Source organism: Thyridium curvatum (assembly GCF_004353045.1).
Source record: "Thyridium curvatum strain D216 chromosome Unknown NODE_46_length_333320_cov_79.933738, whole genome shotgun sequence".
In the NCBI taxonomy this organism is placed as follows: domain Eukaryota; kingdom Fungi; phylum Ascomycota; class Sordariomycetes; order Thyridiales; family Thyridiaceae; genus Thyridium; species Thyridium curvatum.
In genome coordinates, this window is record NW_022156801.1 from 46312 (window position 1) to 68059 (window position 21748).

At 50.6% G+C, this 21748-nt stretch overlaps 10 protein-coding genes across 10 annotated transcripts; 5 read left to right on the plus strand and 5 right to left on the minus strand.

Moving 5' to 3' along the window:
* Positions 1–1095: 1095 nt before the first annotated feature.
* E0L32_007475 (uncharacterized protein) lies at positions 1096–2718 on the plus strand (the record flags this gene model as incomplete). The annotated part of the gene is made up of 3 exons (XM_031142223.1): positions 1096–1164; positions 1265–2400; positions 2460–2718. 3 exons carry the CDS (start codon positions 1096–1098, stop codon positions 2716–2718), a joined length of 1464 nt encoding a protein of 487 aa, XP_030993449.1.
* A 407-nt stretch (positions 2719–3125) lies between these two features.
* On the minus strand, positions 3126–3926 carry E0L32_007476 (uncharacterized protein; the record flags this gene model as incomplete). Its single annotated transcript, XM_031142224.1, has 1 exon — positions 3126–3926. One exon carries the CDS (start codon positions 3924–3926, stop codon positions 3126–3128), a length of 801 nt encoding a protein of 266 aa, XP_030993450.1.
* A 987-nt stretch (positions 3927–4913) lies between these two features.
* E0L32_007477 (uncharacterized protein) lies at positions 4914–5826 on the plus strand (the record flags this gene model as incomplete). Its single annotated transcript, XM_031142225.1, has 4 exons — positions 4914–4964; positions 5022–5334; positions 5386–5490; positions 5552–5826. The coding sequence occupies 4 exons, from the start codon at positions 4914–4916 to the stop codon at positions 5824–5826; spliced, it is 744 nt and encodes a 247-aa protein (XP_030993451.1).
* A 354-nt stretch (positions 5827–6180) lies between these two features.
* Positions 6181–7881, minus strand: E0L32_007478 (uncharacterized protein; the record flags this gene model as incomplete). The annotated part of the gene is made up of 1 exon (XM_031142226.1): positions 6181–7881. One exon carries the CDS (start codon positions 7879–7881, stop codon positions 6181–6183), a length of 1701 nt encoding a protein of 566 aa, XP_030993452.1.
* Positions 7882–9440: 1559 nt separating this feature from the next.
* E0L32_007479 (uncharacterized protein) lies at positions 9441–10721 on the plus strand (the record flags this gene model as incomplete). Its single annotated transcript, XM_031142227.1, has 1 exon — positions 9441–10721. The coding sequence occupies one exon, from the start codon at positions 9441–9443 to the stop codon at positions 10719–10721; it is 1281 nt and encodes a 426-aa protein (XP_030993453.1).
* An 889-nt stretch (positions 10722–11610) lies between these two features.
* Positions 11611–13088, plus strand: E0L32_007480 (uncharacterized protein; the record flags this gene model as incomplete). Its single annotated transcript, XM_031142228.1, has 4 exons — positions 11611–12013; positions 12063–12130; positions 12203–12778; positions 12834–13088. 4 exons carry the CDS (start codon positions 11611–11613, stop codon positions 13086–13088), a joined length of 1302 nt encoding a protein of 433 aa, XP_030993454.1.
* A 299-nt stretch (positions 13089–13387) lies between these two features.
* E0L32_007481 (uncharacterized protein) lies at positions 13388–14158 on the minus strand (the record flags this gene model as incomplete). The annotated part of the gene is made up of 1 exon (XM_031142229.1): positions 13388–14158. One exon carries the CDS (start codon positions 14156–14158, stop codon positions 13388–13390), a length of 771 nt encoding a protein of 256 aa, XP_030993455.1.
* Positions 14159–15431: 1273 nt separating this feature from the next.
* On the plus strand, positions 15432–16539 carry E0L32_007482 (uncharacterized protein; the record flags this gene model as incomplete). The annotated part of the gene is made up of 2 exons (XM_031142230.1): positions 15432–15546; positions 15599–16539. The coding sequence occupies 2 exons, from the start codon at positions 15432–15434 to the stop codon at positions 16537–16539; spliced, it is 1056 nt and encodes a 351-aa protein (XP_030993456.1).
* A 653-nt stretch (positions 16540–17192) lies between these two features.
* On the minus strand, positions 17193–18482 carry E0L32_007483 (uncharacterized protein; the record flags this gene model as incomplete). The annotated part of the gene is made up of 1 exon (XM_031142231.1): positions 17193–18482. The coding sequence occupies one exon, from the start codon at positions 18480–18482 to the stop codon at positions 17193–17195; it is 1290 nt and encodes a 429-aa protein (XP_030993457.1).
* Positions 18483–18700: 218 nt separating this feature from the next.
* E0L32_007484 (uncharacterized protein) lies at positions 18701–20407 on the minus strand (the record flags this gene model as incomplete). The annotated part of the gene is made up of 3 exons (XM_031142234.1): positions 18701–19801; positions 19856–20094; positions 20161–20407. 3 exons carry the CDS (start codon positions 20405–20407, stop codon positions 18701–18703), a joined length of 1587 nt encoding a protein of 528 aa, XP_030993458.1.
* Between the last annotated feature and the right edge of the window lie 1341 nt (positions 20408–21748).

The window sequence follows — 21748 nt, forward strand, 5'->3', positions numbered from 1 at the left end:
TTCGACGAGATTCCATTCTCCAGTTCTTTTCTCTCCAACACCCTTTTACCTCATTAGGTAGTCAACCAGATGAGCCTCCCTGGACACCTTTTGTGACCCCTCCCACTCTGTACTGGGAGCTTGTCTGCTGGTGATAAGACCTCCTGCGCGCCTTATACACAGAGACATCTCCAAAGCCATTTCTGCAACTCGTATCAAGCAAACAAAACCCCGACCTACCTTGATTTCCATGATACTGACCGCGCGATCCCTAGCGAAGTGCACGCGATGTGGGAGATTTGTCAGTCTCAAGAACCGTCCGTCAATATCCACCTAACAACCTGTCTGTGCCCAAGCATCGTAAAGAAATGCTACACCCTTGAAAAAACAGCAGAATCAGCACGAGACCTCCAGGCAAGCTCGGACTCGCCAAGATTTGAGGAAAAGCCACAAGAGCAGCCCAATCTGGCCCTTGCTGGTGGATGTAATTATGCAAGTGATGGCTTTACGATGCCAAAATTCTCGACATAAGGATGCGAGAAACACTTACAGGTAATATAGCCCAAGCACAACTGGAAAGACAATGACTCTTAATAACCCCTTTCTTCAATTCATAACTCGGTCTCTTAGACAGAGCTAGTCTATATAACTTTATTCCTCGTAGCTAACATAAACTGTTGCCCCCGTTGGCAGTTTACTGTCGCGCGCGGCTGTAGTAATTTCGATAAATTAAGCCCTCTTCAAACAAAGGATTCTGATGTTCATATTGATAAAGGCCTGGCCATGCTGAGCATCTCGCAGCGTAAGATCGAACACTGATCTTTCCTTTTGGAACGGTGCCCACATCTCTGAAACGGAATTCGCCTGATTGGCGGGCTATAGTCTTGGCGGGTTTAGACAGACAGGGGAGAGCGAGGTATCGTGATTCGGAGACAATCTCCTTGTTCACGTCAGCATGTCAGCATGTCCGCACCAGATCCCCACCCCGATTTTCTCACTCTCTCGCATACCTTTCATGATCTGACGCGAACCTCAAGGACCCGGATGATATCCTCCTTGATACTCTTTTTACTACTGACCAAGCATCAGCGCGCGTGACCCCCACACAAGTACGGCATGTCTGTCCTTGAGCTGCATAATCTATGTGCCATTACAGCAGCTGTTGTTGCCTTGTACCTACTCAAGGTTAGTGTACAAGCCCAGGAAGCCTTCAGTCCAGGCAGGTATCGAAGCTTCTTGAACATGGTGACGACACTCGTGCGGTCTGCTCACATTGAAAATACAGACGTTGGTCATCGGCTTGCGTAACCCTCGTGCACATATTCCGGGACCATGGTATGCCCGCTTCACGAATCTACCGCACAACTACACACGCATAAAAGCTTCAAAACACCGATGGACGCAAGACTTGCACGCTCAGTATGGGCCCATTGTACTCATGGCGCCCAATGAGATCGTCGTTAGTGACCCTGTGGTGCATCAAAAGATCCACGCCATGGGCACCAAGTTCCTCAAGGGCCCTCTGTACGAAACCTCGAAGCTCGGTGAGGAGCACTCGCTTTTCAGCCTCAAGGATCCCAAAAAGCACGCGGAGCGACGCCGGCTTTTCTCGCGCGCCTTTACGGTTGGTTCGTTGCGAAAGAACTGGGAAACCCAGGTCCGCGAACGGGTCGACCTTGCCATCGAACTGATTAAGCAAGACGCCACACAGGGCACAGCAGATGTCTATAAGATATGGCGCCTGCTCACTGGCGACGTGATCTCGCAGCTCTCCTTCGGCGAGTCTTTCCACATGCTCGAGTCTGGTGCCAAGACCAATTACTTCGAGGCGTTGCAGTATGCTGGCACATATCTCATCTTGAAGCATATTCTCCCCTTCTTCTCGCTCTTGAGCTTTCTCCCTGTCAACATCTTCAAGAAGATGGTCGCGGCCGGCCAGATCATTCACGACCAAGGTACCACGGCAGTGGACAATCTTCGCAATTCCGGTGACAAGAACCGCAATCTCTTTTCTGACATGCTCGATGCCAGCGAGAGCGGCGAGAAGCCGGGCCTAACCGACGATGTGATTCGCTCAGACGTTGCATTGTTCATGGTGGCTGGTAGCGACACCACGGCAGTGGCCCTGACTTACGTGGTTTGGGCTGTGCTAAGACGACCGGAACTACAGCGAAGATTAGAGGAGGAAGTTGCATTGCAGGACCAAGACTTCACAGACGAGACCCTGGAGAAGCTCCCGCTCCTCAACAATGTGATCGATGAGAGCCTACGGCTTTACAACCCCGGGGGCGGGCCGCTGCAGCGCGTAGTGCCACCAGGTGGTGTGACGTTTCTCGGCCATTACATTCCGGAAGGCACTGTGATCAGCACCCTCAACTGGAACATCCACCGTAATCCTGTGGTCTTTCCCAATCCTGAGAAGTAAGTACCCTTTGCCACTACGTTACAGCATCCCTAATCCTCAACTAACCTGTCCGTAGATTTGATGAGACACGTTTTGAAAACCCCACCGCTGATATGAAGGCGGCATATAACCCGTTCATGCTGGGGTCCAGAAGCTGCATAGGGGTACATCTAGCCAAGATGGAGTTGCGCTTAGCAATTGCCAAATTCTTTAGGGAATGCAGAGGGGCTCGACTTGGAAAAGAAATGACCGAGGAGATGATGGAGATGCAACTGCAATTCTTGTTCTTCCCCGTGGGAGGCAAACTCGAAGTCACTCTTCGCGATGACGCCTAACTGCCACGAGCTCGGGTAAATACTCCTGGGAGCTCCTCTAGTGCCATACGCTTAAAGCGTAATCCCTAAATCCAGCTATGTTTGGCGTTTAGAAGTCATCCTGCATTGTTAAGTTATAGCTCAACCACTTGAGCCTTATTCATATTCTGCAAATACACTTGGAGCTGCCCTAGAGCACCGTTCCTCCTCATAACGATTACCGGAAGGATTTTCTACTCTCCATCACCTATCGCACCTCGACACTTCTGTTTCCGGATCTTGCTTCTGGCCGGCCTTGTTCACGTTCACCCATTCATTCACCAACGCACCCAACAAGCTGTACATATATGTATAGTCTAACACTTTGTCTGGCCATGCTCTAACCTCTCAAATGCCGTGTAATGGAAAGGTTCTTCAATACTACCTTCTTAAGACACATTATAGCTCACTCTTGACACTCCTTTGCTTCTGCTGATCTTTTTCGCCGTCACGGTGCCACAAAGATCAGTTGTATCAACATGCGTGCCTCCACAGGGATACACCTCTGCTCCGACGATATTCACCACACGGAACTTCTCCCCAGGAGCCACGATGCTCTGATCTGGTATCAAACGCTCCAGGTCGTGTGCCTTAAAGTCGTCGACATCCCACCAGTCGATCTCCACGGGCATCTTAGCCGCGATGTACCGGTCCAGCCTCTCCTGAATGGGCTCTTTCCATTTTCCTTCTATGAGGCCCTTGAACTCGCACGCCGCCGAGTCCGGGAAATGCGAGGCTTTGAGCTCGTCAAAGCCCTCGATCTCCTTCTCCAGCAGGTGTCTCACGGCCGCGCCAAGGACGTGGCCGGCAGTGTGTAGTCGTGAGTAGAGAAGGCGCTTTTCGACATCAATGTCCGCCTCAACGCTGTCACCTTTCAGAAATCTGCTCTCTCCGTCGAATTGCCCGAAATGCAGGACCTGCCCGTCATTCACGGTGTCCATTTTCGCAGAGACCACGTTGAACTTAGCACCGGCGGATCCAGTCATGCGTCCGGTATCCGAAGGCTGGCCGCCTCCCTGCGGGTGAAATATGGTTTCTTCGGTGATAATGACATAGTTCTGCTCTGTCCCCTGCTTGAAGAGGGTCCGGTTGCTTTCCTCAAGCTCTGTAAAGGGGCAGACAGCGACCACTTTGGTCAACGTGCGGTAGAGCTTGGCGTCATGATGGAAGAGAAGGCGCGTACGGGTCATTGCAGCTTGTCCTCTTATCGGCGTGGGTTACTTTATGTTCGGAACAGTTGAACTTGAAAACTACACCACACAATAGCGCTTCGTCGACGTTGCGTGGTGGTGCCGGTTTCAGGCGACGTGTTTGCGAAGAATTTGCGAAACGCTGCCACCCGTAGAAAGTGCTGGAAGGCGAATGGCCTGGAGTAAGCCAATGTGTGGAGCTTGGACCATCTTGGCCCGCGCCCTTCAGAGATGATCGACGCCTTCCCGAAGGCGTCCTAAGCCCATGTCAGGCCCTGGCCTGTTACAATAAGAGTGGTGTTCAATAGCATACCAGACGAGGACTCCCCTCCCCATTCTGATATACTTCAGAAAGTTCTGCTCGAGTCATACCTGACGATTCTCCCCCTTGCGGCAGATAGATTCCGCCTGTACTGCTTCTATATCGCCCACTACATTCTAGGCACCATCCTGGCTATGGGCACACCAGCTATAATCAGTAGCTTCTTATATATGTGATCCTGCTCTTGCTGTCACACAATTATGGGCAGGGGTAGTCTGCTAATTTATCTGCATCTTGCTATACTAATCTGAGAGCAGCGTAATGTAGAGCTATCTGCCTATAGAGATTGCGGACGCTGGTGTCGACATCGAACTGGTAGGCGGATAGCACACCAATATTACTTGCAAGGCCACAAAACAACACCAGACTGCACTCTTCGTAAGTCTTACTTGATGACATAAGTCTCCAGCTAGATTCATATTGCAGAGTGGGTAAGCACTTATTGCAAAAAGGCATTAGCTTACCATACATGCATGGACCTCCGCGTTGTCCGAAACCTACCGCTCGCTCGCCATAAGCGGAGCATCTACTCTTCTGCGTCATACTTTCTCCAATATTTCACTAACCTTTCAACCAAAAACCATCGCGAGTACAGGCTCAGGATCCTTGATTTGGATTTCATACTATTGCAAAACCAAAAGCATTCTCTTGACATTCTCACGAATATGGCAACCGTTGCCAAGACCATTATCGCCACGGGGGCGTCTTCGGGATTGGTAAGTCCCCTGGACAAATCTCCTTCGCGAGCAGTGGTCCTCATATTCCCTGCCTAGGGCTTCGAGGCCATGAAGCAGCTTCTGCAGACGCCGCAGTCATACAGAATCATTATTGGAGCGAGAAATACGGAGCGAACGGAATCGGCGTACAACACCATTGCATACAATCATCAAAATAGTTCAGTGGTAATCTTACCGCTGGAACTGTCTGACCTCAAACAAGTTCAGATATTTGCCCATCGAGCTGTTGAAGTACTCGATCAGGGCAAGGTTGACTACCTCCTGCTCAACGCGGCTATACACGGTACGGCCGATGGCCCGGGATCACATGGCTCTCAGTGGTGCGAGCCGTATATCGTCAATCATTTGTGTATGTTGCGTCGCTATCCGAGTCCGTCAATCACAGTTAACATTTTTGCAGCCCAGCATTATCTTCTTCATCTCCTCCAGGACCACTTGGTCAAATCTCAATCTCGTATCGTCGTAGTGTCATCTGGCGCCATTCACCTTGTGCCTGACGACTTGAGTAAGTTTGCGTCTCTCATATGCTCTCAACTGGCAAAGCTCATCATGACCACGACTACTAGCCACTCTTTCAACAACCCTCAAAGCTGGCGCAGACACCAATATGCAGCAGATATACTGCACCACCAAGTTTATTCAACTTCTCAGCGCTCACTGGTGGCGTCGTCAACTCTCAGGTTCTTGCGAGGTCGTCGCGGTCTCTCCAGGCCTGGTCCCCGACACAGGTCTCATGGCAAAACATAAACACCAGCTGCCCGATTTTAGCAAAGTTCCCGATGCAATCTCCGTCCCAAAAGGCAAGCTTTGCGTTCTGCTACCGGTTTCGATACGAAACTAATGTCTAACAGGCGGCGAAAACATTCTCCGTGCTTTCACCAAGAGTGACTTCCCCGAAGACAAGGACTTGATATTTCTCACAAGCTGGGGCGAGTGGTGGGGCAAGGACATAATTGGCAGAAGCTGCAATCAATCACTCCAAGAGAAATGGTCTCCAAGCAGGGAAGCAATCGAGCAGGAGGAGGGGATTTGACCTTATCAGCTCGAAGACTTCAAGCTTCGCTATTTGCCTTTGTATCCCATTGCACAATTGAACGCTCAAATGCCATTCCGGGTAAATATGCAGGTGCACAAGGAGCTGAAGCATATGCTTGGTTCAATTTCACGAGCTATTGAATGAAACACAAAATGTAATTCAGTTGTCCAGGGCTGGAGTGACAGAGAACACGTTGGGGGTGAAGGTACCGTTTGGATCAGCCTTGGCTCTTGCTCGACCGAGCCTCTGGTACTTGCTCGCATCCTCATAATACGCCCTCCAGATATTGGGATCTCCCAAGTCCCAATTACCCCATGATCCCCAGAGCAGACGCCTATCTTGCTTGCTGAAAGGACTCGAGGGGCCAATCATCAAGGCGTCATTTGCATGCTGCCAGCCGTTTGCATAGTATTCGTACTTGGATCCGGGGTCGTGGAAGCAATCCAATGTCTGCACAACTGTCGAGTCTCGCCAGCTGTAAGAAGTTCCGTTGTTTCTATTCTGATAGAAACGGGAATTGACACCCCCGAAGTACTGGATCTGGACAGACAACTTGCAATGGTCATAGACCTCATATTCCGCATCCCCTTGACTATTGTCCAACTTTTGGCGAGGGTTGTAGACTAGATCAAGGCGATCAACTACCGCCTTTGCCCACCCGTCCTTGTCGAGTGTTGTCGATTGAGTAGCATATGTACGCTTGACATATGGAAGATCAAACTCCCGCTTCTTAGGAAAGACCCAGTTCGCGGTCATCTGGGACATGTCTTGATCGAACTCATTGAGCAATAGAGTGTGATCCTTCCAGAGGCTGTCGAGATTGCGGAATTGCTGAAACCAATTGTCGACACTGGTGTCGTACTTGTCACTCGTGCTTGTTGGGCACCATTGTGCATAGAGAACGATGGCTGCGGGGAATTTTCCGTTAAGCAGATCGAGGACGTCATCAGCAAGAGCTGACTTGATCTTGTTCTGAATTTTCTGCCACAGTGTGTCATTCTTCAAAGAAGGGAACAACATCGTGACGGGAAAGTCCATGCTCAGGACGCTGACACACAGGTCGAATCCCCTTGGCGCATTGCCGTCATCAGACATCTTTGCCAGGATGCTGAGGAGATTCGTGAGGACATCTCGTTTGTATATCCAAAGGCCTTTCATGCCATGGGGACCCTTGAACCCATTTGGACCTGCAATGCTTCCTACGAAGCTCTTGCCTTGGTACACTTCGACAGTGTAGTGTGTGATGATGCCGAAGTTTCCCGGACTGCCGCCGAGGATAGAGTAGAATAACTCCGGATTGCTCTCCTTGGTGATGGTTTGGATAACCCCGCCGTGATCTACCATGCGGATTGCTCTGATATGATCGCCGAAAAGGCCGAAACTGCGTCCGAGCTGGCCATAGCCACCAGTTTGGCCATGGCCACCCACGCACACATAGGCGCATTGTCCAGTGGGGACAAAAAGGCCGTTATGTCGAAGATATGCAAGGAAATCTTGAAGTTGGTTACTGACACCAGCATAGACCAAAGCTCGGTCCTCAGGGACCCCATCGGCCTCCAAGATCATCATATCCTTATATGTGTTGGTGAGGTCGACTTGGATGTTGTTACCGCCAGTTGAAGAAGCACCACTGTACTGATGTCCGCCGCTCTTGATGGCAATGGCGACTTTGTTGTCCCTAGCCCAATTGACAGCCCTGATGACATCCTCATCCTCTTTCGGCTGGACAATAAGGGCCGGGTTCATATCATGGTCCTTCTGATAGGTTGAGGTAGCGTATTGCTCATTGAAGTACGAGTAGTCCTGGGAGCTGCCATTGCGGGGGTATTGCATCCCTTGAAAGTCTTTGATCTTAAACATGGTCATTGTAATGAAGAGGATGCATCTATGATCAAAGTTGACATTTGCTATTTGGATGATGAAAGAGCAGCGCCACTTATATGCTGGCAGTGTGTGTTTTTCACTCAACAGTCTCCAGAAGTTCAACAGTCCCGAGACTTAGCCTGCGTATCACCGCCAGCCAACAGAATACTAGTCTGAAAGCTGACTGTAGTTCAGCAGGCAATGAGTCAATAATGTCTCAGCCTCAAGCCAGGATTGCAGCTGATCTTTGGTGTAGCATCAAGCGAGGAGCCAATTCGACACTTTACGAACAGAAACTCTAGCTTTCAGTGGAATGCGAAATATCAGCAATCTGCAGCAACGCGAATGATTCGATATGCACTGCGGAACGCGCGCATTCAGGCTATCTTCCGCATCAAGTAGCCTATTGTATGCAAGTGAGACAAGCCTCCTCCAAAGGAATACAAATATTTTACGAAGGAGGGGGTGCGCGTTTGGCGACATTTCCCAAAGCTTAACCAAATTCATCACGTGCCGTCCGGCATAACTCCTGAAACAGGTCTCACGTATAAATGAAAACCTTGTATCCTTCGTACTGGCATAGACATTGGCATGCTTCGGTAGATTCTCGCAGGTATGTTCTCAAACCTTCCAAGGCAGCCCTGGCGAGTGCCACGACTCAATCATGAATGCGTACAGACACAGGCAAGTGGCTGCAAGAAAAGTTGACGGATTGGAACCCACATGCCTAACAGAATAGGTAGGGATCCAAGTAGCTGTAAGAATAATTAACAGCTTGCTAACAGAGGTACATAAATCCCATCACAGCAGTCAGGGACCATACAATCATTTAACGTAATTAATCCTCTAAATTTCCCTACAGGGGATTGATAGACATCATTTAGCTCTAAAAAAAGTAAGGGTCATATTGCCACTGATGATGATGATGTTAGGTATTCAGTACCCTTGTTTAGAAGTCTGTCAACTATTCTTTAAGCCACTTAGGTCCCTACTTCTTCTGTTAGGCAGGTAGGTTCCAATCCGTCAACTATTCTTGCAGCCACTTGACAGGCCTCCTTGCAAGGAGTATGATGACCAACCAACACATGTTAATTGGCCAAGTTACGTTCAACCTCACAAGCCGTGGTCAAGCACGCTGTGGCGTTTGTCTTGAACTCAGGGCTGAACTAACATTCCATCTCCGGCTATTTTACAATGTACTTCATTGGTAACCGGAGAACGCACAGCATCGTCTTGGTCACTGAGCTCAGGCTGGACAGTACACTCTAGTGACCCAGGAAGTATCGATGCATTTGAGCAAACGAAACATATCGGTCAAATTAGTCAGAGTTATCGCGGCTGGAGATATGCGCTCAGTCTGACTAGTTTGCCGCTGAGAACAAGCCACCAATTCAGTTACAACCCTCATTCAACCTTCGCGCGCAGCGGTAAATCTACGGGGAGAATACTTAAGTGATCGATCATGGACTCATCTTCCACGTCCTTCCCAATCCTGCGATTTGCAAATATTTCAAACTCAAGTCCTAGGTTGAGCCCACTAAGATATGCCTTCCATCATGAGAGCACCCACCGCACCCACTGTTGCCATTGACCTAGGAGATGATTTCCAATTCGGTCCTACCGTTCTTGAACCGAGTACATTGCCAGTCAAGAATGGCGACAAAGAAACCAACGGACTGGGAGGAGCCAATCGTGTTCATGGCACCAACAATGGTGTTGACGTGACTTCCCTTGATATCCTATCGAAGTTCGAGGGAACATTCAGTGGCTTTGGCTTCAACACAATCTTCAGGCCTAACAGCCAGAAGACACCTACACCACTGCCTGTAACGCCACCACCTAGTGACCCATCGGACAACATTCTAGAACTCAACCTGACGAGTGAGACCATGGCCTTCAGCAAACCCCTTGGCAATGTGCCCAATCGTGGGTTGGATGCGCAGGCCGATATCATGCTCAACGGTCGGCCGTACACGCAAACCATAACGGACATCACCGAGGTTGTGGTACCTTCCGAGAAACAGCCGGTGATTCATTTTGAACCCGGGCTCTGGATGCGTGTGCCTGCGAGCATCGAGATGCCTGATCTTCCAGCATCCTTTTCGCGCATGGCCTCCATTCCCCATGGAACAGCCATCAATGCTCAGTGTTTTGAGCAGCCTACCACGTTCCAAGGGGCGCCAGCTATCCCTCCTGTGTCCATCACACCTACCAGTGTGCAGAAGGGGACCCCAATACCGTTCAGGAGCCAAGTCCTTGTCAAGGGTGATACTCATCGCCTGCCACAAGATCTCTCGCCCTTTGCACAAGAGGGAACGATCACACAAACCATTCTCGACGACCCGAACACTGTGCTGAGAAACGCCAATCAAGGCAAGACTATCACGGAGAACACCACATTCACAGTCATGACAGCGGCTACTCAACCCGATCTCGGCGGAGGCACGAGCAACATCGGCTTCCTGATTGGAGCCGATGCCGGGATTAAAACTGCGTCTCCCGGCAATAGGAGTGGTAACGCCAATGCAGCCAGAGTCTCAGCTCAATACTGGGTGTCAAAGGTGCGCTCAGAGATCCAGCTTGAGCCTTCCAATACAAAAGATGAGCCCAAGAAGATGGTGTCACCCCCATCTCTTGGCGCAAGGGATGTGGTTCCTCGATTCTTGGTTGACTTTGACGTACCATCTCCAAAGAAAGTCGCCATAGAGTACAACCAAATTCAGTACTCTCAGCTTGTTATTCTGGATTTCAATGGTCTTAACTGGCCGCATGTTACGGTGGCAACGCTTGCTCCCACTGCTCGCCAGAAGCTCTCATCTGTCATTGTGGCCGAGTAGGTCGGCGTAAGGAGTGTCTGACCCCAAAGATTGATCTTCAAGGCTGTTTGGAAGGTTAAGAGTGTATCTCATTGGGCTCATTCAGCCAAGACAGAATGCCGGCGTATCAATATTCAGGCCTTACTTGATAGCAGCCAACGCAATGCAATGTATCGTAAAGCAGTGAATCTCGTGCGAGTCAGAATATTTGAGGTACGGTTATGTTACTGTTAATTCCGGCCGGCAAGCCGGGCGCTTACGGCCGCGGGGATAAGCACCCAGCCGGGAGCCGGGGCCCCGTCAACACCGCGGGCCAGCCCGCACGGAGAGCACTACCGACATCTGCACTCGGAGCACGACCATGAATCGATAAGAAGCCGGTGTTTCAATTTTACGCGAAATTAAGGCCCTTCCAGCATTGTCACTAAAGATCTTGATCCCTACCGGCGCAAGTACAATATCGTCCGAGCCGGATGTGTCGGTTCAGCGTGAGCGTGGACCAGGAGAAATCTTCTTATAATTCTTTAAAATGATTTCATTTTCCCTACTTTACCTCTCAGAGTCGAAAGTTCGCAGGTATTATTATCGAGTTCCATGGCTATCGATGAAGCATATGCGAGGGCGAAAGAGGTTAAGAGTTCAAAACCGAGTACGATGTCCACTTCACCTTCACACGAGAAAGTCAACGAGGACCCGGAGCGGGGTACCAATGGCGAACTTGGGAAAGTCACGTCGGCGGAGCTCCCGAGAGACCCAAACATCGTGGACTGGGATGGTCCAAACGACCCTATGAACCCGCTCAACTGGTCCAGCTCGAAAAAGGGATAGCCATCGCCATTGTGTCATTGATCACCTTCCTCAGGTCCGTCCACCCCTTGGCCTTGTCTTTCGTAGTACGAAACTAACAACGATGGTTAGTCCACTGGCCTCCACCATCATCGCCCCCGGCACGGATCTAGTGATGAAGGAGTTCAGTGCAGCAAGCAGCGTCGTCTCGGCCATGATTACCTCCGTCTACATATTGGGTTACGCCTTTGGCCCGCTCGCGATCGCGCCTCTGTCGGAGCTTTACGGCCGCACCATCCTCTATAATGTGTGCAATCTCGTGTTCCTTGTCTTCAACATTGGTTGTGCCAAGGCGAACAGCCTTGAAGCGCTGATTGCCATGCGTTTCTTCACCGGAATAGCAGCAGCCTGCCCAGTAACTATAGGAGCTGGTTCTATCGCAGACATGATACCGCATGAGAAGCGCGGGGCGGCGATGGCGGCATGGGTTATTGGTCCCCTTCTCGGTCCTGCCATTGGACCAATTGGTATGTGACCCGGTCAGTCGTATTGTCAATAACCTTGAGCTAACAACAGCTGGAGTGGGCGCATATGTTTCCGGGAGCATAGGCTGGAGATGGAGCTTCTGGGTTGTCTCTATCGCGGTAGGTAATTGAGGCAGAGTCTGTCTCTCGGCTTTCATATAATAATCATTTCTGACACCGCCTGATATCCAGGCTGGAGCCTCCGGGTTACTGATCCTCATTGGATTGCGCGAGTCACATGCTCCCACGATTCTAGAGAGCAAGACCAGAACGCTACAAAAGAATACCGGCAACGCATCTCTCACATCAGCCCTGCACTCGGGCAAGACTCCCGGAGAGGCCTTCCGATTCTCCCTCCTCCGGCCTGTCAAGATGCTCCTTCTCTCCCCCATCGTTCTTGTCCTCTCGCTCTACCTGGCCATCCTGTACGGCTACATCTACCTGTGTATCACCACGTTCCCTCGTGTGTTTGAGCAGAAGTACGGGTTTACGCGTGGTGGCGGCGGCCTCGCCAACCTTGGTATTGGCATTGGCTCCCTCCTGGGCCTCTTTATGCTTGGCGCGGTATCGGACCGGCAGGTCAAGGCCTTGACGGCGAGGTATGGCGGCGATCCCAAGCCCGAGTACCGCCTGCCTGGAACCATAATTGGCGCACTGTTCGTGCCCGCCGGACTGTTCTGGTACGGGTGGACGGCGGAACACAAAGCACACTGGATCTTGCCTATCATTGGCACTGGCTTCTTGGGCGGTGGCATGGTTATTGCATTTGTGAGTGAAACAATCCATATGCTCTGGCATGTATAATGCTTACGTGTAAAACTAGATGGCTACCAGCACATATCTTGTCGACACATTTACCGTGTACGCCGCATCGGCTATGGCGGCAGCCACCGTGTGCCGTTCGCTACTCGGGGCACTGCTACCCCTAGCAGGTAATGATATGTACGATGAGCTCGGAGTAGGCTGGGGTACATCAGTTCTGGGCTTCATCTCAGTTGTTTTCATTCCGGTCCCTTTCTTATTATACAGATACGGTGAGAGAATACGGGAGAGCAAGATCTTCAAGGTCACATTTTAGGACACCAGAAGTGGCCGCACAATTTATCAGAAACAGGTATGGCTTAGATAGAAATACTATCTCTCGAGTTTCACCAGCCCCTACCGGTACCTTTCTCCCACCTCTCTGTCGAATTGGCCATTGCATTTCAGAGAATTCACGCCAACACTCTGCTCTATTACTGTCTTTCTTTAGCGTCCTAGACTTGAGTAGCCATGCATTTTCTATTAATAGCAGCTTTCGGGAAGTCATAACAGGCCAATCATACATCCCCGGCCCCTGAATGTAGCAATATCGGGAGGAGATGGGTGGCTGCTGCATCACTGAATCTCGCCAGCGCTGACGAGCTTGCGCGTGGTGGCAATGCTCGTGTCGACAGCTAACTTTGCGGTCTGTGAATTGTCAGATATCCATTTTCGTAGAAGTCGGGTGTGACCAGATCTCACCTTCTGATGCATGGCCTCCTTCTCCTTCGCCTCGGCGCTCCCTTCGGCAATGTCGTCGTGCTTCCACTCAAAGGCATAGGTGACAAAGAGATCAGAAGGGTCCCCGCTGGGCCCGGCACCGATGATGTTCATGACCTTGCTGCCGTTGTCGAGGAGGTAGTCGACGCGGCAGGGAGCGTGGCTGATGCAGACCTCCTTGACCTTACCGGCCGGCCCGGCGCCGGCCTTGAAGACGACCTCACGTTTGAGGGAGTTTTCTTTCTCCGAGATGACCTCGGCGGACTCGATTGCGGGGACGAATTCGTACGGGCGGCGGATCTTGCGCTGGAAGCCCGCCCAGACCTGCGCGTGGGTGAGGACCTGGGTGGTGCCCGCCGGGTTGACTGGCGCGGTGTAGGCGAGGAAGATGGTGACCATGTTGGGTTTCTCCTGCAGACTGAGCTTCCAGTGCGTGTTCTCTCGACGGGTTCTTTGTAAATGGCAATGCCAAGCATCTGCTTGGTCTGAGAGTCGAGTGGTTTGGAGTTGATTCCGCCAGCCAGAGAGAGAGATGTGGGGAAGTCCGCATGGTCCGGCGGTGAAGTCATGACCGCCGTTGGCCCCACCTCTGACACTCCCTCGTCCCTCCACAGTATGAGCGTCCATAATAGAGATCAAAAAGCCTCTTTTCAACTTCAGTTGAGTAGCGGTGCTACGACGCTCTGCGCAAACCATTCCATGTTCTTCTTCTGGCCTTTCAGCATGAAACGTCTACCATTTCGCAGTTCGGCGACGCCATCATCCTGGGAGGTAAAGGCATGCTTCGGTCGCGCCGGGTGTACGAGTTGATCAGATGCACACTTGAATGAATTACTGCCTTGAAAAGCCGCCTAGTCTCCTAATGGACTGTAGCCCTTGGTAAAGACTTGGATGACCGGCGTGGTGTTGGTGAAATGCGCAAAATGGCCGTGTTGTAGATGTTGCTGATCATCTGCCCGATATCGAGGTATCCAGAGAAGAATATATTTGGTTGTGAATTGGTGTCATTGTAGTGATGAGCTGATCAGTGTACACTGCTGACCTAATGATCTGTATGCCGTTGTATGAAACATGATCTCTCGCGGTGATTGTCCTTCCAATCCCAGAGACATGCATGCCCGCCGCCTCTCCGCAAATCCCACTCCGCAGTCAGAGCTTCCTCGAATCACCCAGCTCTATCCACTAGGATGAGTCAGGTGATGCGAAGTGCAAGGGACTCACCACACGGAAAGGGTAAACGTGTCTCCAGAGTAACCTGGAAGTATTAGGCAAAGCAATGAAAGCAAACCCTCCTTAAGTGCAACGCCTTGTCCCTGGCATCCAGTAATTGTGAGCTGCAGACCCCTTGCGGGCCTGTTTCGGCCCGAGTCCTTTGTTAAAGGAGGGAAGGTCTTACTCTTGGCAGGCGTTCAACGCTACAGCGTTAAGACCACCCAGCCTCTGAACGCAGTCTATGCCTTTGTTTCCAAAGCATTGAGATGCAGATATGCCGACTTTGGGCGTGACTAGCGTTGCATCTAAAGCTATATTTTCACACATGCGTCCTCATCCGGGGCCTCGGACTTCACACTATTTCAAAAGTCATTCAAAGGATTTGGTATGCAACACTTCTCCTGGGGCGTAATTATGTGTTTGTTCCGCACCACTGTCTTTTGGAGAAGATAGAAAAGTGAGAGTTGCTTTGTCTGAAATGCTACATGTTCGTCTCAACCGGGGTTGCTGTTTGCGGAAAGCCGCTTCATGTCCTTTGTTGGCAGTAGAGGCACAACCTACAGGTACAAACTCTATATAAACATCTCAACTCCTCCTGTACTGCTTCTTCTTGGTGCATTGTAACAACAACACACAGATACGCCAAGACCTGTTGATCCTGAATCTACTACCTCACCATTATCCAGACATGGCGAACCACTGGGGACAAGTCCCAGACTACAAACTCCCCGACGTTAGTGGGTCTGACCTGCGAAGCAACACTAAGGAAATGGTTGATTACAGGCTTGAGAAAGACCCAGAAAGTAAGTGATGACCACCATGCTCTGTTAAGCAATAGCTAACCATCGTCGATAGAGCATCTTCTTCCATATACTCAATCTTGCCACGTGCACGCGTGGATCCATCCGGATAAAAAGGAGCGACTGGAGAGCTTGGAACAGGAACTCGTATCCGCTATGATCCACACTATCAGGGCCGCGCGAGCAGTAGCGGCTGGTGAATTCGCAGAAGGGTGGCAAAATAAGCAGTATCCGAAGTCCCTACGAGATGGCTGGACACGTTACCGATATGACGGACCATGGCCCGACTCTTTGCTACAGCATTATGACCGGCTGATGCTAAAGCTCATGTTCTTGGAATTCCTCGTCTCCGATTGCCAGTACTACGCCAGAAGGACCGTGTTTACCACGGGCCTGACGGAAATCGCCGTGGACCTGATGTCGGAGCAATTGCCGGCCAACGAACTCATCCCCGGCTCATCCCTCCACCCTGAAGATACATTAGTTGTACCTTTCATGCTACAGCCACCCTGGCTTCGCATCAACCAGACCCAAACGATAAAAGATACCGAGAACTGGTGTTGCCCAGGCCATTGCATGCAGATGACTTGCATACAATACTGCTTCAACGCCATGCTCGAGTATGTTGACAGGCTTCACCATCCCCACACCTCGCTGAAAGAGTCTCAGTTCTCAGCAGGTGACCGCACCATGATCAACCAATTCATAATCGGCTCCCGTCTTGGGCCAGTGTCAACAATGGCTTCACTGATGCTGAAGAGGGTGCTTGGGCCGCTGACTGACTTCACCCACCCCATCACCGTTCTCGCTCAATTTTGTAGCTGCCCTGAAACGCTGGAACCGCAGCAGGATCGTGCTCGTGGGGACTCAGTTATCCCACATGGCCCAGAGGAAGAAACCGCGTGGAGGATCACATACCCTCAGAGGACTGTGATGGACTACACTGAATGGATGATCTGCAGTGAGTCAGAGATTGAATCACAACGGGGGCACTGAATTTACAGATGATAGAAAGACGTTGAAGGTTTTTTTATATTCTTCCAGCACAATCTTCTCTTCTTGTTCTTTTCTTCTCTCTCCTTTCCTTTCTTTCCTTTCTCATCCTTCTTGTTTAACTAGTTGACAGTTCTTCTCATTCAGCACAATATATCAATATCTATGAGGTGTACTTTATAAATGTCAACTGCTAGAGCCTCTTTAAGTATGACCTCCATAGTAGTAATGTAGACATTTGGCATAAGGAGTACATAGTCCCTAGCTACTCTCGGATCTATTGCTTCGTTCTATTTACCTCCCTCCCCAAAAGTTCCACCAACACCGAATCACAACCTCTTCAATGCAAGACAAGTGAGTCATATGCACCCAAAGCCTTCCGTGAATCTCAATATACTTGAGGAAGAATGCCGCTGGTTAGTGATGCCAACTAGCCCTCCTTTCCATCTAGCTTCTCATTGGGTTCGAGGACCTATACAGAATACGACTAAGGAATTTCCTCGGGGAATCTGTGACCCATGGTATTAGAATGTATTTGATAGCAGGAGATGGGCTGGCATTCTGAAGGAAAACCCGACGCCTTTGGATCATAGAGTGATCCAAAGATCTCGCGATGCATGCCAAAAGAAATCTTTATCAAGAAGAGTAAGAACAACTCACCGCTGCTGCAGCTGTCTTTCATCGATGCCAAGCCCGTGCAAGGCCTGCATCAGCTCTGGATGCCTTCGACAGGCAAGGTAGATCATGGCGCTTCCCATCCGAGTGGCCGAGAAGAGATACCGATGGCTACAGGTACACAAGGTCCATGCTTCCCAATGGCTCAGGGCGGCTGTGTCGTTTCTTGACGACAGAAAGCGTCGCAGCAATTGCGTATGTCCACTGGTGAATGATGGTCTGCATCCCGGTCTCGATTCCTGGAACATGGCACGAAACCTTTGCAGTTCCACCGGACCGAACCGAGCCCGGGCCGAATCGAAGAGTACCTGGAGAAGTTCCGGCTCTGCAAGGTGTGCCGCGAGGTGGAACGGGGTGAAGCCAAGATTATCTCTGGCAAACATATCCACGTCAACGACAACCAGAAGAATCTTTACCATGGCAATATCCCTGTGGATACAGGCAATATGTAAGGCATTATGCCCATACTGATTGGTCTCATTGCGGTTCTCGGGATGTTCCAAGCCTGTAGTGATGAAAGCCTGGTACCCCAGCTCCGCAGCGGCAATGAAGAACTTTGTGCCAAAATCATCCGAGATTGGGCCATTAGCTCGAGAGTAAGCTTGATAGGGCACATAAGACCCTCGGACGGAGGGAGGGGCCATGTTGAGCCGGTGATACCAGTACCGCAAGCAAAAGTTGCCTGGTTCCCACAATTGCTGTTGAGACTCTTGAAGTGACGGCCGCAATTTCAGGGAGCCATTCTGGGCACCATGTATGGGGAACTCGGAAAGCTGTGACGCGGAGTGTTCTGCAGCGTAGCATAGGAATGAGGCGTGGATAGCAAAATTTCTCACAGAGGAGCAAAGGTGTTGTCGAGACCCATTTGTCTTCCTGAGCTTCACGACATCGCTTGCCACACTCATAGCAACATGGTTGATCTCTTCCCACTCCATGCCCTTGACCTGCTGCGAGATGTAAAAGGTTGATGCCTCGGCTACAGCCAGCTTGCCACGGCGTTTGAGCATGTCTTTTCCTAATCCATACTCATGGGCGGCCTCCCGTACATCATCGCAACTCAAGAAAGTGACCCGCCGATATGAGGCCGCAATGTACTTCAAGCAGCCCGCCTTGTACAGTCGCTCCAAGAGTTCTTTGCCGCCTATGGTTTCCATGACATTCGAGCCTGCAGAGAGAGCGCGATAGGCAGCTACGCTCGATGCGAGCTCGACCAGGGTCAATGGCCGACGGGCGCCCAATACCATGAGCAGAGCGTACCGGACCAACTCCATGTCGTTTTGGAAGTCTGTGACCACAATATGTCCATCTTGAACACTGAGTCTTGCAAAGTCTTGTGGCGGTGCGCCAGTCGTACATGTATCTATTGTTGAACATCGTTTATCCACTCCGGTCACCTATCTAAGACTTCCTCCATACTCATAGCTTAGCCACATACTTAGACCTCTAATCAACCAACCTCTGAAGTCAACTACCTGCACGCTGCTCTTCTTCATGCAATATCTATGTCTGTAGGTCCAGCTGCGTCCGTGGAAGAAGTCGTGTCGATCGACAATGGCGCCTGTGAGATGGGGAGAAGTGGAGGAGCAAGGAGGTAAGTTGTCTTGCCACCATGTTTTGGTGACAGAACCTGGTTAAGGCCAACATCGGCGTGGGAAGTGATGAGCACCTGGATCAGATGTGAAGTGTTTGTATCCACCGGAAACATCTTGCCGACCAACTGCCTAAGGCCTTCTTGGAGTTCAGAAGATGCGGTGCACGAGATATCCAGGAAAAAGACGACACGGACAGTGCATCCCAGAGTTGCCAGAGCACGCTCGAAACATTCGAGGAGAAGGTTTTCGTCGTGGCCGGAGTCTTTGTAGCGCAGAATAGAGGCCAGATCATCACCCTCGGGAGTCTTTTGGTCGACTATTTGAGTGATAAGGCTCTTCAACAACTTTGAGAATTGTCCCGCGCGGGGCGTGACTGTGAAATAAGCCAGAATATCTCCTTCGCGTTGCTTCAAAGTTGAGGCGAGGGTCTTGGCTAGGGCAGGGTTGCACTGATGGGTAGTGGTGACGGATAGAATGCCCGTGCAGCTCTCTTCCCAGCTCTTAAAGCTCGGCTCATTGACAAGCCACTCAGCAATGGTCCTTGCGCTGGCATGTTCATCTTCGGTATGCAACATCTTGAGCGTATCGCCGCCGAGAGCTTTGAGGAAAGACCTCACGCGCCTCGTCTCCTTCATCTTCTGTGCCACCTCATGTTGATCGAAGGTCGCTTTCCGATAGAAATCATTCTCTGCTTCCTTCAGCTTCGACAAGAGATCTGGGAACGGATTCGTGCGGAAATAATTGAAGAATGAACGGCCACTCCAATTGACCGATGTGACTTGATATTCCAACATCGTTGAGAAGATATTGAGAAGTATCTCGCGGAGGGGGGACATTGTGACTTTCGCCGAGTCACTTTTGCTTTGAAACACGGAGGATTTGCTCTTTTCGAGATACCATCGGGAGTTTTCAGCGATATGCTTCAGGCCTTGCATCATCTTCTCGTGTACAGTAATGCCGGACGCGGCGAACTGAATACCGTAGTTGTTAGCGGGAGTCTGCAAGCAGCGTCCTCTCTATAATATGGAGATTGGAGATAAGAAAACACTTACTCTGAGCACCAGACACAACCCACCAAAGGCCAGCCCAGCTAGTGGGGTCGCCTCAAATAACGGCGATAACTGTTTTTCCAGCACTTCAAAAAGCTGGACGGCAGTTTTGACAACGTTGCGCACTTTCTGGGCCCGATCATCATGAGTGCGTTGCAACTGCAGTTGTGCCATGTCCTGCATCAGTCGGCGTCTCTTCTCAGCATCCTGAGGGAACGCCGCCAGTCCATGAAGCGACGCATCTTGTAATTCGCTCGTTAGTCACATCCACAAGCCAGCCACGCATTGAAGACGATGCATGCACGCACCTTGAGGCGAAACCTGGCCCTCTCTCAGTTTGTGGTACGCCTCCATAGCTTTCTTTTCGAACTTCTCGACCAGGACCAAGTTTGTCGATTTCATTCTGTCATATGCCTCATCCCAGAGGGCATTCTCCGTAGCCTCGCTACTAGAGCTCTGCTCCCTTGTGGCTGGAGCATCGGCGCTTCCATCGACCTGCTCGGCGCCGTGGAGGCTTCTGGCGGCAGCCGTTTGCCTGGACGGTGGTGCAGCCATGACGGCGGGGGGCCACGACCCGGAAAGAAAACAGGGCTCAATGAAAATGGAGCGTGCTTTGTATGACAGTGATAACCAGAGTGAGAACGGCTTGTGGCATAACGAGGAGAAAGAAATGAGAAGAGCTGGTCGCAACTTCAGATGGGGAGGAGGGAATCGCCAGCCTAGATAGATGATCGACTGTCCACGATATGTTCTTTTGTTGTCGGCTAGTGGACAACCCCTGTAAGCCACGTCGCAGGTTTCATTTCGATGATATCGCCTTCAATCAAGTGCATAGTTCACAATTCACAATTCACACTTCACAATTCACAATTGAAGCATAATGAAGTTAGTATGGTAGGCTAAGCTAGGCCTACTACATGCACTGTTCTCCCTGGCTCTGCCTTGCTTGTTTTGAAAAAAGAAAAACCACTTTGCTAATATCTATTATCATCAACTTAGATTCCATTGGTGCTCACTGCGATACTGCGAAGAGTGCAGTGATGTCATCGCTTAGAGAGGTACGTTTGAACAAAACCCAGGCATATGGTACCCCTGGTGTCCTACTGCGCTAAGTACAAGTAGATATGTACGTCTTTAGCACCAGCAGTGGACCAGACCTGAATTGAATACAAAAAGTTTATAGCTACCGCATCCCAGATTCTGGATTCGTTACTCGCAGAACCAGGGGACTTGGGTTGTGATCCAAACCTTTGTAACTCTGGAGACTGTAAGTGATGTTTCACCAAAACTGACCAACAGCTTCCTCCTCTTGTAGCATCACCCCAGACTAGGACACCATCTGGCATTCGTCACCCCGGACTGAAACAAGCCCCCTCTGCACTGGCTACCCAATTCATGAGTCAGCTCGTCTAACTTTCATTCTACATCGACGGCGACCCCGAAATTTATTGATGCTATTTGCAGACATGTGGCGCGTTTTCTCGTATGGCTTCCTTGGCACGGTGAATGGAATCCAAAGTCTCAACTTATGAATTATTCCGGAAGCCTTTCGTACTAAGCAATGCAAAGAGTCTCAAGGAGTGACCAAACAGGCCAACCCCTTTTTAAAGACCAGTGATCACCACGATGACCCTTTGATTAGGGATACTTAATTATGAGTCACATGCAGACGCCCTTAGCGAGGCGAATGCCCAAATTTCTGCCTGGGACGTCCTGGAGGGTTTGGGGCACCACAGCATTCCGAAGAATTCAAAAGCAATATTCAGCAGGCCGGGCTCTACGACACCTTTCTGTTTCGTCACATGCGTAGACTGGTCGCCGACCGAATGAAGTTCTGTAGGTAAGTAGAAACCCGGTTAGCAATCTATGGATTTCGATGTGTTTTACTTTCCATTT